The following is a 15,974-nucleotide window of genomic DNA, read 5'->3' on the forward strand; positions in this document are numbered from 1 at the left end:
AATGTAAGTGCCCACCCAATATGCAAGATTACCCAAAGCATATCCCTGGCTATTGTTAATCAGAATTGCATACCAATTAAAATATTGGTGCTGAATTGTGATATGTGTTGTGTATATCCTGCTGTCAGTGTTCATCAAAAACTGATGCATCTTAGAAGTAATATGTAATTTTGTAAAGATATTTCCTAGTCATTGCTATGAATTCTCTCAGTGTTTCTGTTTGTCTGTTATAATTTCACCCTCTCTCACTCAGTTCCTGACCGTGTATGATCTCTTTGTCTCAGCTTGTCTCCATAAATTCAATTTCATCTACCCCCTAAGTACATAAGCAATTATTTAATTGGGTAAAGCATGTACTTGCCTGAAGTTAAGACTGCTTTGGGTGTTCTTAACCTAGATGATATGGCTTGAGGGTAGATAATTTATTTAACTTAGCAAATGCTTCATAATATAGCCCCAGAACATAACTTCCATTCCAATGGAGACAAAGAAATCGTCGCATGACAATTTACGTGAGGGGAAAAAGTTAACGTGAAAATTGCCAAATTTGCGCGATTAATTTTCACCACGTGTGACCCTGTGGCATTCGCGTTGATCCATCAGTGAAGTCGCGCGCTATCCCGGCTTATGAATATTCAAGATCGGCGAGTTATGATTATCATTATGATGCACTTGATGGATTTCCTGTGCCTGCCCGTCAATGACCTCAGAATACGCTTTTGACGCCGTGAATATGCTGGGTCGATTTTGGAATTTCACTGGCCTATTGCAGGAAAAGACAGCATTGTTACACAGAAGAAAAACACCCCGACTTTGTATTCTCGATTGTCGCATTTTACGAATGACAGAATCACTTCCTGGCTCACGCGTCACGCGTACTGCGTGCGTGAGTCTCTCCGCAATCTAGGATGATTCTGAGCTCATTTTAAATCTCTCTCTCTCTCTCTCTCTCTCTCTCTCTCTCTCTCTGAAACAACGCGAAAAAAAAAACAATGCACAATGGTTTGAAAACCTCGTTCGGCGTCAAAACATTGCGAAAAATTGCAGCCCCTAGCACAGCATTACTCATCACCGTAACAATGAATATTTTATGAAAATATCTGAATTTTTAGGTCACGCATATTCTACCGGATATAAGCGGTGCAAATACGATGCTTTCGATGAAATATTGGCGGCGTTGCATGTTACGCAGACAACTTCAGACATCGATCATACGCTCCTCGAAAAAATTACAAATCCGCGCTTTGCTGAAGCAGGGAGGTCCAAGAGAACGTACACCGTACCCGCCCTCGTTGTACTAGTACTACTAGTTGTAGTACGTTACCGAAGAACGTACTACAATGGGGCGGTCATATCGAGCGATGGAATCACGTGCAGCTTACGGGACGAAACGTGAATGACAATTGCACCAAAAATACAGCATGCGCACAAAAGTATGGCCCAAAAACCAAATAGCCGACGGCCGACCAGTGTGACATGAGCGAAGGGGCGTATAAATACCTTTGTGTCCTTGAATGACCCTTTAGCAGCTTCAGCCACGGACATACATTTTGAAGAGCTGTGTGGGGGCGCTATTTAACGAAACGTCAGAACTACAGACTCGGAATCACAATTGAGAGAGTGACATTTAATATAGGTAATTCAAATGCCGCGCCAAACATCACTTCTTCGGAGAGTAGGACTCTGCTCTTAATTGTTTGAGAAATATTTCCTGAAAAGTCCGAAACCGATTGGTCACGCGGGTTCAGACCGAGATTTCACTGATTTCTGAGGAGAAACTGGGAGACCTTGAGGCATATGGACATCTGTGCCTTATGATATGTGAACGTCCGGTCAAGGAGAAATCCGTTATGAATTAATAATGATAGATCTACAGATATCATATTATGTGTAATCCAGTTGCAAAATATAAATTATACTAATTTATGCATGATAATTTAAGGAAATTTTCATCACGACTGCTGTCTGACAGTCATTACTTTAGTCAATGGGACAATGACGGCTCTTTAATCATGTGTCGTATAATTTCACCCTGTATGATGTTTACATACAGACCAGTTCCCTTTCACTAACGAAATCTCTAAATTATAGTTTTCTGCCATGTTATTGAAAGGATATGTTTCGTGGAGACATCTTTGAAGTCAAAGTAATTCAGATTCATCCTCGCCGCCAGTAGCTTTCCAAGTCGTTCGAATTTCTGTCGGATCAAAATTGTATCGTTCATTAGAAAATTGACACTGCAAATTCCAACAAAGACGGCAGAGGGAGAGATTGTCTATGGTTTCAAGAAGCTGAATTTCCCAGCAGACATTTATGATCTTCGTAAGAGGAGGAACTAACAGTTGTCTCTTTTGATTATATATTTTATTGACCAAATTGACACTGACTGGACTTAATTCATATATCGCATTCTTTGCGGTTCAGTTGTTCTCTTAAATCCTAGACCGGCATTCGTTTTCGCCGAGCTGTAATAACATTCGAACTGTACACACTTCCAAAATTTAGGATAATTCACCGAGTACAGAAACAAATACTAGAAAGGCACGGGGGAAAAACAAAATTAGCTGACACCATGTACAAATAAACGAGTGCATAGAAAAACTTTACCTCCTTATTCGTACTGGTTGAACTCAATTCTTGTTCTTCAACGTGATAACCATTCAGAACTATGTTGAAAAACATATCTCCACCACCTGCCGAGAGACAGCGATGGAAAATCTGTCACTCTGTCATCGAATTTTTGAAGTCCAACGCTCAACTCGAAAACGAACTACCATGGCATGAAAGAAAGGGAATTTATAATACTAATAGTATTGCAGTATATGAAAACTACTCGTTCATGTTTTTAAATGTCACACTTTGAAAACGCAATTCTCTGATTATTTCTTATTTATTTACGTAGAATAAATTTCCTTTATGTCACGAGGCCAACCGACTTGACGGCAATAACTTTTAAATTTCAGCACGGAGAGTTCTATCGAAGGTGCTGAAATTTGGATCTAGTATTCCTTTCTAAATCGGTTTTAAGATCACAAATAGAGGACAGAAGTATGAACCTTTCCCCGTTGTTGAACTTGAAGGAACTTGTTTGTTCCTTTGTCCATATTGAGTAACATGCGGAACTGGCTAGCGCCCTCAAAGTCAACTTACCTCCTTTCAGGCCGCGCAGCCTGATGTAAATGTTGTGGATGTGTCCCCTGTACATCAGCTTTTCTCCGATGTAAAAGCCGTACTCGTCCGTGTTTGTGTTTATTACTATCCTCCGCTTATCTTTATACGTAAAAATAATGTAGCAAGCACTGCTTACGACCAAGATTACAAGGGTCAAATTTTGCTGGAAGTAGAAAGAAAACGAAATATCTTACGCACTTGTTTTTCCATCAGCTGAACATCTTTTTAAGTTTCTGAAACATTGCCACAACAATCGCTAAAATAAGCATAAACAAGTGTCTGTGGCCATATAGAAATGTCTCTATCATTCGCTGGTATCAACCTATCACATTCTCAGCGTAACGCCGTAATGTAGAGGACGTTTGAGAGCGTGTCTGTAGTTTCATGCTGTCCTTTGCGGCCATAAGGGGAGAATGGAAAAAGACGTGATCAGATGTGTCGCCTTCTTTCACAATTAGGATCCAGATGATGCTACGATGGTGTTACGGATGAAATGTTTTATGGATTTATTTACATTGCTTCGTAGAGCTGCATCAGCTATACCTTTTTACGTATTTTCGTGCTGATTGCAGCCTTTTTTTCCTACTCAAAACATTACGTGGAAATCGCCCATGTTCAAATTGTCAGTTGTCATTGCGGAACACTGGATTTTACATGTAGTCCAGACTCAATATGCAATGATCTGCGTTAGAAGGGTTAAAATATAACAGCTATAATCCGATTAAAAAGCATGCCGTCTGTTAATTCACATGTGACTCTGGAATATCGTCTTTTCGTCAAATATAACATGTGCATTGTGGAAGTAGTATAGAATCATCACCACCACCACCATCATCAACATCATCATCATCATCATCATCATCGACAACAACACCACTATAATGTCTTATTCCTCTTCACAACCATTCTCACAGCAAAGGTATTTGTTTCTCGTGACATGTCAACATTTGGCAAAATACTCACGTCAAACGGGTGATCTGCATAATAACCTATAACCCCTACGACCAGGATAGCTACGATGACGATTGCCTGCCAGAACTTCGGAGAGCGAGTTTCATACTCAAAGTCTGCATTGTAAAAGGTAAAGAAAGTCACAAACACTGTTTTAAATCGGACGAAATGAATGTTTAAAAAATCCATGATCTCAGAAGCATAAGAGAGAAATAAAAGTTGAACTGTTTCTCCGAGTAGAGTTGTCACATTACAATGACTTTCTTCATATATAATATTGATGTATTAGGACCGCGCACCAGTGTCATACAATGCAATGCAATACCATGCCAATGTCTACTAAAATAAATGCAAAAAACTTACAAAAAGATACAATTACCCTTGCCCGAGCTATTTACAGGCAGAGTTGTACGTATCCCAAATATTGTGTGGATCAGATCAGAGGAAAATCCTATGGAAAACTTCAAGACACCGGGAGAATAGGCCTACTCTTGCATGTGATAGAACTGATGTACACTTACATCCGGAATCAGTTTCCGTGAACGGGTACGTGTGATTTTTCTCCAAGTTCTTTTTGAACGTTTCTTCGGGTTTGGTCAGGTACTTCAGGCGAAAATCCCACTTGCCGAATATGCCAACTATCATGTTTCTGTTTTTCTATCATTCGTTATCCAGATTTCTTCCATTACAGTAAAATTGTATGTCTTTCTGAACGCATGCTTGCATTGCATCGGCGTACGTATTCCCGAACGCCGTCGTTCGGGGCAACGACGTTCGGGGCAATGACCTTTTGAGTTCGCCGCGACGTGACCGCACGTGCGGAGCGCACGGCGCTTCTGACGTCATCGCGCGTACACTTGGTAAGAACTTTCGCAAAAGAATTTTTCGTTATCTTTACGGGAACTTTCGAACAGGTCGTTCGGATAAATTGTAGTACGATAAGGTGAGAAAATTAAGCTGATCAGTATGTAACACGTTCCCTTTTTTAGATTTTGTATTCAGCGGCACCTTTGCACTATTGTCGTGATGTAAGGCGCGATATTATGCGTGAACTTGTACTATACCAGAGGTCAAAGAGGTCACCTAAACCAACATTCATTGCGCAAACAAAGGATTGTTCACAGTGTACATCACACAGAGGAGTTCATATCAACCTTGATGAATTAAAATCGCATGGGAGGGAGTACAATAGCATGGAGAAGAAGATCAGCGTAGCGGCTTGCAATGTCTTTCGGGAACTTCGACAAAATCGCCAACTTTGCGATGTTGTCATCTCAGCCGACGACCAGGAGTTTCCGGCGCATCGGAACATACTCTCCGCGTGCAGCCCGTACTTCCGAGCCTTGTTCACGAACGGGATGTACGAGAGCCTGATTCCCCTCGTCAAAATACCGGGCGTGTCGGCCCGAATCATGAACCAAATCATCGACTACGCTTACACGAGGGACGTCATCATCACCGAGGACAATGTGGTTGACTTAGTTGTTGCGGCTGACCAGTTCCACATACTTGGAATCCTGGATCAGTGCGTGGACTTTCTCGTCGCAAGACTTAGCCCGGACAACTGCATCGGCATTCGCAAGTTCGCCCAGTGCTACTACATACCGGCTTTGGCCGAAGCCGCTTTCAAGTACACGCTGGAGCACTTTGATGAAGTGTCCTCAAACTACGACAAGGACGAATTCCTGGAACTCTCCATAGACGAGCTCGTTGAACTTGTAAGCCACGACGACCTGAATGTCAAGGTCGAAGAGATCGCCTTCGAAGCCGTGATTCGCTGGATTGATTACGATCCGGAAAACAGGAGGTTGTTTTTATTTACGTTGCTGTCCTCGATTCGGCTCGGCATCATAAACCCAGAGTATTTTATTAGCAAAGTCAAATGCCATGCTTACATCCGGGACAACGAGGAGTGCAAGCCGCTCATTATAGAGACGATGAAATACCTTTACGACTTGAGCGGGCATGATGTGGATTTTCAAAATCCTATATCACGGCCGCGGGTCCCACAGGACGTTTTGTTCGCCGTCGGAGGCTGGAGTGGCGGAAATCCGACCAACGTGGTCGAGGCGTACGACACGCGTGCGGACCGCTGGAAAATCGTTGAGCCTTCCGACACGTCACCGCGCGCCTACCACGGTGTCGCGGTTCTCGACAGGATGGTGTACATAATTGGAGGTTTCGACGGTAACGAGTACTTCAACAGTTGCCGTTGTTTCGATCCGGTCGGGAAAGTGTGGCGGGAAATCGCACCGATGAATACCAGACGATGCTATGTAAGCGTTGCCGTGTGTCGCGGTAGGGTTTACGCTATGGGAGGCTTCGATGGACACACGAGGACCAAGACTGCAGAAAGGTAACTACAATTTTAAGTTCCGTTGCCCTCAAAGCAAATGATTAAAGTTCGTTCAAGAGTTTTCAAATGCACAACGCAAATTCCAAAACTGATAATATCTTTTCATAAACCTGAATTACCATAAGTCCATGCACATGGCGTCCTCAAACAACATTAAATTTTATTTTTGAACTGTATTAACCTCGCTTATTTGATAACAACGCAAAGACTGCTAAGTTTTTTATCTTGAGTAGAAACGAAAGCTCTGTCTCGTGTAGAGCTATAGAGGGCGTTTTGCATCACAGATCTCCCCTTCATCCACCTGTACGATTCCCGCGACTAAGAGACTGTTGTCCGCATCTATTTACAATTATGGGATATATCTGGTCATGCTACAAATTAAACGCATTTTAAATGTTAGTTAACTTTAATAATGAAACTTTTCTCCGTCAGAATTTAGTTAAACCTGTGAAAATTTATGTTAACTTTTTTACATGACTCTCAACGCCGATATATTCAGATACCAACCAGAAACAAACCAGTGGAGCCTGCTGAACCATATGAACCATCACCGCAGTGATGCTTGCGCTACGTTCCTTGAAGATAGAATTTACATTTGTGGTGGCTTCAACGGGCACGAATGCCTTCAGACGGCAGAGAACTATGACCCAGATACAGGTACTCATAGAAAAGAAATTGCGATGCCTTTTACCCTTTCACCACCGTGGTTTTCCCCAACCCATTGTTAGTATCAATGGCGATCGTGGACCTGTTCACAGGGAATTGGGGTGAACAGGTCAAGTCTTTGAAGGTACCAACGTGCAACGACTTGAGTTTTTCGGAGAGCACTAGTATCTTTCAAGTGACTAGTAGCTATTTGAGCTTACCTGGAAATCCATTCTATGGTTAAATTTGAGTAGGCGGGGGTTCCAGGTGAACGAACACCACAAAAGGACACATTGGGACCAGGTGTTACTTATGAAATTTATATTAGGTTTGATTTGGAAGACTGAAAGACCGGCAGTATATTTTCAGTAGGTTTACTAGATTTCAATATGTATTGTCAAATATGCAACTGTGAGGCAGCAACACTTCAGTACAGCATCAATAAGGTAGCTATCTCGAAAATATGTTAATGATCATGCGCATATTCTCTGGAATCAATCCGTAGGACTGTGGACTGATATTCCCCCAATGAGAAATCGGCGAAGCGGTGTCGGCGTCGCTGGCTACCGAGGCTGCGTTTATGCCGTGGGTGGTTTCAACGGGCTGTCTCGTCTGAACACGGCCGAGCGGTACAGCCCCGTCACGAACCAGTGGCAGACCATCCCGACCATGTACGTGCACCGAAGCAACTTTGGCATCACCGTGCTGGACGACATGCTGTTCGTCATCGGCGGATTCAACGGCGTGACGACCATATTCAACGTGGAGTGCTTCGACGAGAAAGCCGGTGAGTGGTACGACGCCGCCGATATGAGCGTCTTCCGCAGCGCCCTCAGCTGCGGCGTTGTCAAAGGGTTGCCCAACCGACGGGACTACACCTGGCCTCGTGACCCAGAGAAACCGGAGACGGTGGCGTCACCACGCGCGGCCCGGGGAAACGCAGCGTCGGCCTCGACTGGGCAGGCGGAGGATTTCGTGCACGACATCATCGCGGCGGCCGCAAACGAGTTGAACGAAAACAATAACAACCTCCAGGAACTCCTCGAGGAAGAAATAGAGCAGGGCGCTGAGGATGACGAAGAGACAACTAGCGCGGACGAAGAGGTACCTGTGCCGGATAGAGCTCCGAACGAACGACGCCCTCCCAGTAGAAACCACAGCAACGATGACCAACTTGGCAACAACGGCTTCGCTCTGATGCACTTGGTGTAAATCAAATCTCAAAGATGTGTGGACACAATGCCCGGCAAACATGAAGCTGTAAGTCAGCATTCCATTTCAAAAGGGGCAACGTGTTTTGAAGTTAGTAATAAACGACAAAATTACGAGTCACATGTCAGGTGGCTGTTTCCTGTCCAACAATTATAAAAGTTAATATATTTTCCCGAATAAAATTTATTTAGTTGATATATGAACACCTCCTAGTCCACATACACCAACGTATCAAGTTCCCGTATGGTAGGCCCGGTGCCCTCGTCTTTATACTTGTCCCAGTCTGTCATTGGGTGACCCGGAAGCGGAATTATCCAAAACTAAAACGGTAATAATACCACAACGCATTTCATTGTCAAAGAGTAAGAAAACAAAAATCACGATAATTCCCACCTTGTTGACATCTGTCAAAACCCTTTGGTAGAAGATCTTTGGTTAAGGAAAAAGAGCCTAGGGGACAGATATTCGTACTTTTAAACTTTAACAACATTTTTTGCCTGCCACTTGTGGGCGCGTATGGAGTAAATACATTTTTCAACGGCTTAGTCGTTGAAAATCGAAATTTCTATTTCCCCCAAGGCCCATAGTAGAAAGAACATAGGGAAGGCGACCATTTTGAATTTCAAATATCGGTAAATATTGGGTAATTTGTTTTAGTGCCAAAATTTGCACGGTGACTCCCCGATTTTTATTCTTGATTTTGAAAGAGACGGTTGAAAGCTTACTTGAGGAAAGTTTGCTAGGAAAAGTATGTCCTTCATTTTTCGAGGCGCGAACGACTTTAGTTGTTGACGGCTCTGTATTGCTGCTGGAACCGTGATTCCTCGTGTTTGCAGCATACCATGTCTCGGATCAGAACGGTACTGTAACAGTGCAGAACTGTTCAATACGAGAGTACACGTACACATAACATACATAAGACGGCGCAGTATCCAGTGCATACTAAATATCAGTCAATGTAGTGTAACAGACTTTTGTATGTTTCAAGTAGACGGTATTGTGTACGTCACCACACCATCCAACATAAAACAAGACACGTACAACTACTGTTTAAAGTACAATGAATATTACGCGACATTGAACGTGAAGGATAAAAATATCATGAAAGAAATGACCATTAACGGCCGGAATACTCCCAGTACAGACATTCTGAATATGTTAATATTAAATGAATTGGATCACATTTACATGTATTCATAGCAGCCAAAAGTTGATTGCCACTCATCAACCGTGCACAGCGCCCTCTAGAAGCTATACAATGCTAGTAGTACAGCGACGTTTCTTCGGTGGACATGACCGATGGGCCTCTCTTACTGATAGACACGATAAATGAAAATTTGCGACCACAAAGCACCGTAGTTCCTTACTGATGAATCTTCATCTGAAGTATCACCTCTTCCAAAATTTCAAATCTAAGATAACGCAGGAAAGGATTCACATTTGTACGAATGCGAATTGACACTATTATTATTATTTTTAGAAACACTCCAAAAGATATCCCGTGCTGAAAAATACAGTTAAAAGAGTCATTATTGATTCGGCAGATTGTGTTATTTTACAAGTATCTCTCCTCGTCATAAGTCCTCCTGGTCTTTCGCGGCCGCCTGAAAAAATTCTGCTTATAAAATCTGGTCTCTTTTACTTCGACGTCTCTTTCCTCTGGCTCGCCAGATTGCTTGTCCTTGAATAAGTCAGACACAATGTACACCTGTAGAATATGATTACACGAAATTATTAAACATTACATGGCTTAGTTTTAGTATTTGCTGGGAATATAGTTTATCAACTGTTAATGTTACTCGTCCGCTCTAAATTTGCATAATATCTATAACGTGATAAACGAGACGTGTCGGTAACTTTAAAGTGCTTTTCACCTTGTTGGTGGCGCACTTTTCTGTGCGGCCCCAAGTGGAAATCAGCGACCGGCTAAGGGTGGCACGATCGTCCTACCAGTACCACTCTCTCATCTGCAAGTTGATGTCCAGACAAAGTGTGCTATGTGTTTCTCACTTTAACCTGGTTTAATCGCTTAATGGCGCCGTGTTTTGTCTTTAAAAAAAACCAGTGTAATTCACAAAGAGACAAAACTACAAATACATTCCGTTAAACTTTGTTGGGGCAACTTGAGTTTCACTTCAAATACAACATTAGTCTCGTTAACACCCAGACTACTCTGCGGGGCTCTCTTCCAGCCGCCCTGGAAGAGAGCCCCGCAGAGCAGTCTGGGTAACCGAGACCAATAGAACACAATAAGATGATTTCAGCATCAGCACTCACCATAAAGTAGGCTAGAAGAATTCCTATGATGCTACCCCATATGACGTCACTGGGATGATGTCTGTTGTCATAGACCCGCGACAGCGCACAGGCAAAGGCGATTAATAGGAGCCATCCCTGTAGGAATGGTTTGACCAGCCGAGCACTTCTCCATCTCAACCGTGCCTCGATGTACATCTGAAACACCGCAACCGAGGGGTAAGCATTTGTTTGGAGTGAATAACAATGCTGGCTGCCTCATCATGCCTAAACAGGTTACTTTCTTTCCACGTACATTGAGCGTCCCATTTATCTTTGCTATACTAGTAGTTCATGAGGTATTTGAGGTGTAAATTGTTTATGAAAACGGAATAATATCGGGAGAAATTTGAAAAGTAGATACCCGACTGATGTTCATTGTAAAATGGAATCGACATGGTGACTGGTCTTATTTATACACATACGTTACATACGTTATATTATTTCGTTGTAAATATCCCATACTCTACAATGCTCTCCAACGTAGTGAAATTTCATTCTTTTAGGCTACCGACTTTTGATAGCTCGCCGATCCATCTTTTGCGAAGTCCAAATCACGGTTTTATGGAGGGACCGTGTCCAAATTATTGAAATTTTTGTATGCAAACTGTACTTACTGCAGAGAAAACCATGGAGTAGAAAGCTAGTGCAGCGTGGCCCGATGGAAACGATTCCCTGAAAATCAAAGAAATGACGATATGTGACGTAAATATCCCAGCAAACATCGTGTGACCTCCGACCGGTCTTAATTACATGCTAGAATTGACAGGTGTCCGGAGTTGCCGGTGTACCCCTTTCTCTCTATGCATGTACACCGGCAACCCAGGCACCTGTGCTAGAATTGAAGTTCGCTTAATTTACATACAACAACTAGCCGCCAGTTCTGACTTCTTTGACTTTGACCTATCACAAAATCTGACCAAAATTCACGAAATCATGTGGTCATGATGGACTTGGTTCAAACGTTATCGTCGACAGCAGTGCGTACTCAACGGGCTTACCGTGCGTCCTGGATTTCCTTGTCGTCTCCCGTACACACGTCGCCCTCTATCAGTCTGTCTGAGCAATTGAAGAGGGAGTAATCCGGTTTACAGGTGTCGAGAAAGTGAGGGCGCAGCCGACCTCCCATTCTCTTCCCGAGGAGGACAAAGAGGAACTTCAACGCCGCACCAAAGAGGTACAGACCAACTTTTTGATAGATGGAGACAATGATAGGGTGAATGGCGATTCTACACGACTGGCACACGTAGCGCTTGCTGTCGCGCTGCCTCGTTCGATACACGTAGTAGAGAACCTCTCCTAAAATAAACTTTTTGAGGAGACAGAAAGATAATGTTGAGCAATAGAAGTGAATTTAACGATTCAATCAATGATTTAAGTCTACAGCGAGGCCTAAAAAAGTTTTCCCATGTTGCCGTCTACGCCACTCTAAAAAGTGAGTTGTCCACTGTCAGTGTCAGAATCGGATGGCACAACTTCTGTCCGTCGCCTATGTCTGTGCGTCTCCTAACGTCTGTCGTGTTCGTCTGACGCTCACAGAAAAGAAAACCAACCACGAGGCCATATAAATATTCGCTTATATCAAGGTTCATGAAGCTAATTATAAACAATATGGCGTCCGTATAATACTAGTATACCCGCTTGCAGTATACCCTTCAGAGATACAGATTGGTAGGTCAGATTTTTTTTCGTTTTTCCTAAGTAAATATAGGAAGACGACAAAATCTGGCCTACCCCTTATTATCTAAAAAGTTAAGCTCTGTTATTGTTAACATTAAAATTTTCTCGTAAAGATGATTTCACTTTTCACACTTTGCCTGTAACCAGATGGCAAATGGCAAAACGGAAAACATCATCACTCCTTGGGTATTTATGAAGGTAGTGGCCAGATGTCTCTCTGACACCTCCATTGAGTATTGGAACGTGGATAGGTCGGCTCGTGGGAAATTTAAACTTTTTCTTCTCTTTTGGCCCGAGTCCTTAGAATTAGTTTCCTAGCCAAAAGCGATTTATGTAGTATCTTATGAACTGGTCAAAACCCATCTGAATGCACAACGGTTACGCTACAACCCAACTGGGAAGAGTAACCTTGAATAAACGATACACGGAATTGGTCTTCAACTTGTTTTGTCCCCCGAAACGACTCGGGGTCTGAGCGTTAATAGGGCCGTTCACAGTTTACGTCACTGTTCTCTAATTAATATGCAAAAATAAATATTTGTCCGCATTTTCAGATAACGCTTTTGAAAATTACGCATGCAAGAACGACGAAAATACATCTCAGTGGGTGACTGCTAGTGTAACAATGAATACTAAAAAACATATTCACGACTCTGAGTATTAGCTGCAAAAACGGCCATGTATGCAACATTGATAAAATTTGTCCGCATTTCAAGCTGCGTGTGCGATGTCGCGCGCGTACAGCTATATTTAGAAACAAACCTGTAACCGTGAACAGCGCTATTACGTACAGTTGGAAAGAGACGAGTATCGTCACAAACTCTCTAGAGCCGAGCAAAAATGAATTACGGACAAGTATTGTCATAAAGTTTATATAACGACCCGTTTTTTATTTAGCTTGGATTGAAATGTGGAAGCATATAGATAAGAAGCGAGTGGCAACATTCTCTGAAATGTAGTTTCAGTGAGTTTTTATTTATCTGTCAGGAACTGCAAAGTGTTCTCCTTTCACACGAGCTGAAGCGTTTATCTTTCGTGAACACACGGAACCGTTGCAGATCTCTTGTGTACACACGGTTTCCAAAACAGTTATCTGAACTCCGAAATATCGGTTCCCAATTTGAACCAGTCCTCAATACACCAAGGTAGCGGAACCGACTTTAAATTGTGGCAAATGGGTGTAAGATATAAATACATACCAAACCAATCGGAGGAGCGAAGATTGCGCCAAACAGGACTTGAGTTGATATAGTATCGCCTTCATACAAATATTGAATGCTAGAGTCTTTGCAGTTGAAGCCCCGTTCCTTGAGTGGAAATCCTTCGACGAGTGTGTAGTAGAACAAGGAAAGAATTGTGACTGAAAACAAACAGATCAAAATCATTGCAACCCGAAACAAATTATCATACCTCGGTTTTCTTTCTCATCTTCGCGCGCATCTATCAGGACAGCGACTGAGAGCCGCATCAGTCACTGTTTTCGCGTTCGCTTCACTGAGAAATTGAACGGAAAAATGACAGTGCGCCACGCACGGCAGAAAAAAGTCATTATATATAGCATCACATGGACATGCCGTGCAAGTCTGAACAATGAACCCATTTATCGTCATCTTACTGTGTGTTAAAATTGTCGGCATTTAACGCTCGGACATGTATTTTTCATTGTTGCATGTCGATAGTTGCATCGGGTCCTGTAACGAAAACTAACTAAACAAAACATTATAAAATATAAAACAAAACAAAAATGTAAAAACCATTTTGTGAAAGATTTATGAACAGGAACCATTCGTAATAGGGTCACTTTAAGTTAAAGATAATCTACAAACCTATGTTATACCTATCAAATTGTTTCATATTCAAGATGTATTATAGTCGGTTTCTCAGGGTCAAAACCCTCCTTGCAGAACGATAATACTCATTCTTGTGATGTTGCACAGACATCTCAGTTGCGTACATCGGTCGCGATCAGCCTGATACGGTGGCACGATGCCGCATCAAACAACTGGAAAATGTCTGCTTTTACAGCTATGTTGGGTTCAGTCCGGTCAAACTGATCTGTACACACGCGTCTTGTCAACATTTGCTTTTCCATGTCCGACGTTGAGGAGCGTTGATTCTACCATATTTTACAGAAGCGTGTATCAATTATTTATACGCCCGTGTTTCTATGGCTAACCCTTGACCTGCATCGTCCACCGTGCTGTAAGGGACGCATGGAGCCTATAACACCGTACTATATATGACTGCAGTCAAGAACTTTGAAGGCCATAGGTGCCATCATCGAGTTCTCTAATCACTAAGCGATTTCACAATGCATTGGAGCAAAACCCTAAAACCAAACATAGCTTGAAAGAGTGAAAATTACCGAAGTCTCTTCGGGCAGTGATAAACGATAGTCGGCAGAAATGTCGACAGCGACGGGATACTCTCGAATCTTACCGAGATGAATTGGTTAAATTGTGTCACGCCACAAAAGCAAATGGCTAACACGCCTGGTAACCTTGTCGCTTTTTGCCTTCGGCCACAGAACTTTATAGTTTTTAAAGTCCACCCATCCACGTTGTACGGTGACCCGTGTACTGTACACTTACCTGTAACGCCAAACAGGACAATATCGACAGCGATATTATAGATTTTAAGGTCTTTCGTCATGCTGTGTGCACTTGCCAGGTCAAAATTTTATGATGATAAGAAAAACCCAGAACCGATAAAGCGGGAAACGTCCGATATTTAGTGCTTCACATCGACTTCCGCTTCGATGGGGCGACAGTCCAAGGGCGCCTTCGCTGTAGTTTCGGCTCCTCTACGGCGATGCAAGGTAAACAGCAGGTAAATTTAGTAAACAAACAATCGAAGACATGTCCTTATGGACTTTTGTCTAGTCGAAGCCAGGTCACCAACGGGTCACAAACTGTGACTTCTTTCCAAGTGGAATTAATCATTAACTTTTGATCGCTAATTTTGGATCACGCCTCTACCTGGTATATATATCGTGGTCGGCTGCGAAAGTCGAGCATGATGTCCGCTTCATGTATTGTAACATGTCATATCATGACGCTGGTTCCATTGGATTGCGTGCCCGTCCTTGGGAATTCGACTGTTTCTATTGTATATTCGAACACTGCTGTCTTTGAAAAATCACTGTTTCGTGAACAATTTACAACCTTTAGTAATAAACAGAAATGCCTCGGTTGGCAGTGTTTGGTTGCTCGGTTAGAGTACCCCAGGTCCCCTGGTCGCAATTACAGTCTGACCAACATCAACATCGCCCACCAAAGTTCGTATTTTTCTCCTTGTCGTGTTCGACCAGCTATTGTTAATGCAGATACAGTTATTGAATGGGGGCTTTCTTGCTGGTCAAAGAATTAATATTCATCTGCGCACAGGCAAACTGAACGAGCGCATATTAGAATTTTTATCGGGTGATCCCGTGTACCGTGACAAGAACAAATCTTGTTCCCTGTCCCCTTTCTACCGCTGGCTGCGCTGTGCTAACGAAAAGGGACCCTTCATATCAGGAGCTTGAGTAGCCCTGCCCTGGCGACATTGATACTCGATCAAAACTTGTACTTATAGATACATTTAATGATTACTATAAAACATTTCCGAGTTTACAAAAATACACAATGGTAAGCGTAGGAAAGTAAAAAACATACCTTTGCGA

General features: G+C 42.6%; 3 protein-coding genes across 3 annotated transcripts; 1 reads left to right on the plus strand and 2 right to left on the minus strand.

The window, feature by feature from the left end:
- Positions 1-2,080: 2,080 nt before the first annotated feature.
- On the minus strand, positions 2,081-4,774 carry LOC139141266 (cation channel sperm-associated auxiliary subunit TMEM249-like). Its single transcript, XM_070710892.1, has 5 exons — positions 4,644-4,774; positions 4,135-4,238; positions 3,151-3,334; positions 2,608-2,693; positions 2,081-2,197 (listed from the first exon to the last, which is right to left on the minus strand). The coding sequence occupies exons 1-5, from the start codon at positions 4,765-4,767 to the stop codon at positions 2,081-2,083; spliced, it is 615 nt and encodes a 204-aa protein (XP_070566993.1). The 5' UTR covers positions 4,768-4,774.
- A 391-nt stretch (positions 4,775-5,165) lies between these two features.
- Positions 5,166-8,668, plus strand: LOC139140627 (kelch-like protein 10). The gene is made up of 3 exons (XM_070709986.1): positions 5,166-6,478; positions 6,978-7,135; positions 7,629-8,668. The coding sequence occupies exons 1-3, from the start codon at positions 5,166-5,168 to the stop codon at positions 8,333-8,335; spliced, it is 2,178 nt and encodes a 725-aa protein (XP_070566087.1). The 3' UTR covers positions 8,336-8,668.
- Positions 8,669-9,379: 711 nt separating this feature from the next.
- Positions 9,380-15,555, minus strand: LOC139140629 (phospholipid phosphatase 3-like). The gene is made up of 6 exons (XM_070709987.1): positions 14,902-15,555; positions 13,510-13,670; positions 11,632-11,939; positions 11,248-11,305; positions 10,613-10,789; positions 9,380-10,043 (listed from the first exon to the last, which is right to left on the minus strand). The coding sequence occupies exons 1-6, from the start codon at positions 14,960-14,962 to the stop codon at positions 9,891-9,893; spliced, it is 918 nt and encodes a 305-aa protein (XP_070566088.1). The 5' UTR covers positions 14,963-15,555; the 3' UTR covers positions 9,380-9,890.
- Positions 15,556-15,974: the final 419 nt, after the last annotated feature.

Source organism: Ptychodera flava, chromosome 9 (genome assembly GCF_041260155.1).
Source record: "Ptychodera flava strain L36383 chromosome 9, AS_Pfla_20210202, whole genome shotgun sequence".
In the NCBI taxonomy this organism is placed as follows: Eukaryota; Metazoa; Hemichordata; class Enteropneusta; family Ptychoderidae; genus Ptychodera; species Ptychodera flava.

Bases quoted from the DNA above. Each gene is read 5' to 3' on its own strand.
- LOC139141266 (XM_070710892.1), bottom strand. From the start codon at position 4,767: ATGATAGTTGGCATATTCGGCAAGTGGGATTTTCGCCTGAAGTACCTG. The intron at 3,335-4,134 runs GTGAGTATTTTG...TTCTACTTCCAG, and splicing joins ATGCAGATCACCCGTTTGAC to CAAAATTTGACCCTTGTAAT. The intron at 2,694-3,150 runs GTAAGTTGACTT...GTCTCTCGGCAG, and splicing joins GCTGCGCGGCCTGAAAGGAG to GTGGTGGAGATATGTTTTTC.
- LOC139140627 (XM_070709986.1), top strand. From the start codon at position 5,166: ATGCGTGAACTTGTACTATACCAGAGGTCAAAGAGGTCACCTAAACCA. The intron at 6,479-6,977 runs GTAACTACAATT...CGATATATTCAG, and splicing joins AGGACCAAGACTGCAGAAAG to ATACCAACCAGAAACAAACC. The intron at 7,136-7,628 runs GTACTCATAGAA...ATCAATCCGTAG, and splicing joins GAACTATGACCCAGATACAG to GACTGTGGACTGATATTCCC.
- LOC139140629 (XM_070709987.1), bottom strand. From the start codon at position 14,962: ATGACGAAAGACCTTAAAATCTATAATATCGCTGTCGATATTGTCCTG. The intron at 11,306-11,631 runs GTAAGCCCGTTG...TTTGATTTTCAG, and splicing joins AAGGAAATCCAGGACGCACG to GGAATCGTTTCCATCGGGCC. The intron at 10,790-11,247 runs GTAAGTACAGTT...GCGGTGTTTCAG, and splicing joins ACTCCATGGTTTTCTCTGCA to ATGTACATCGAGGCACGGTT.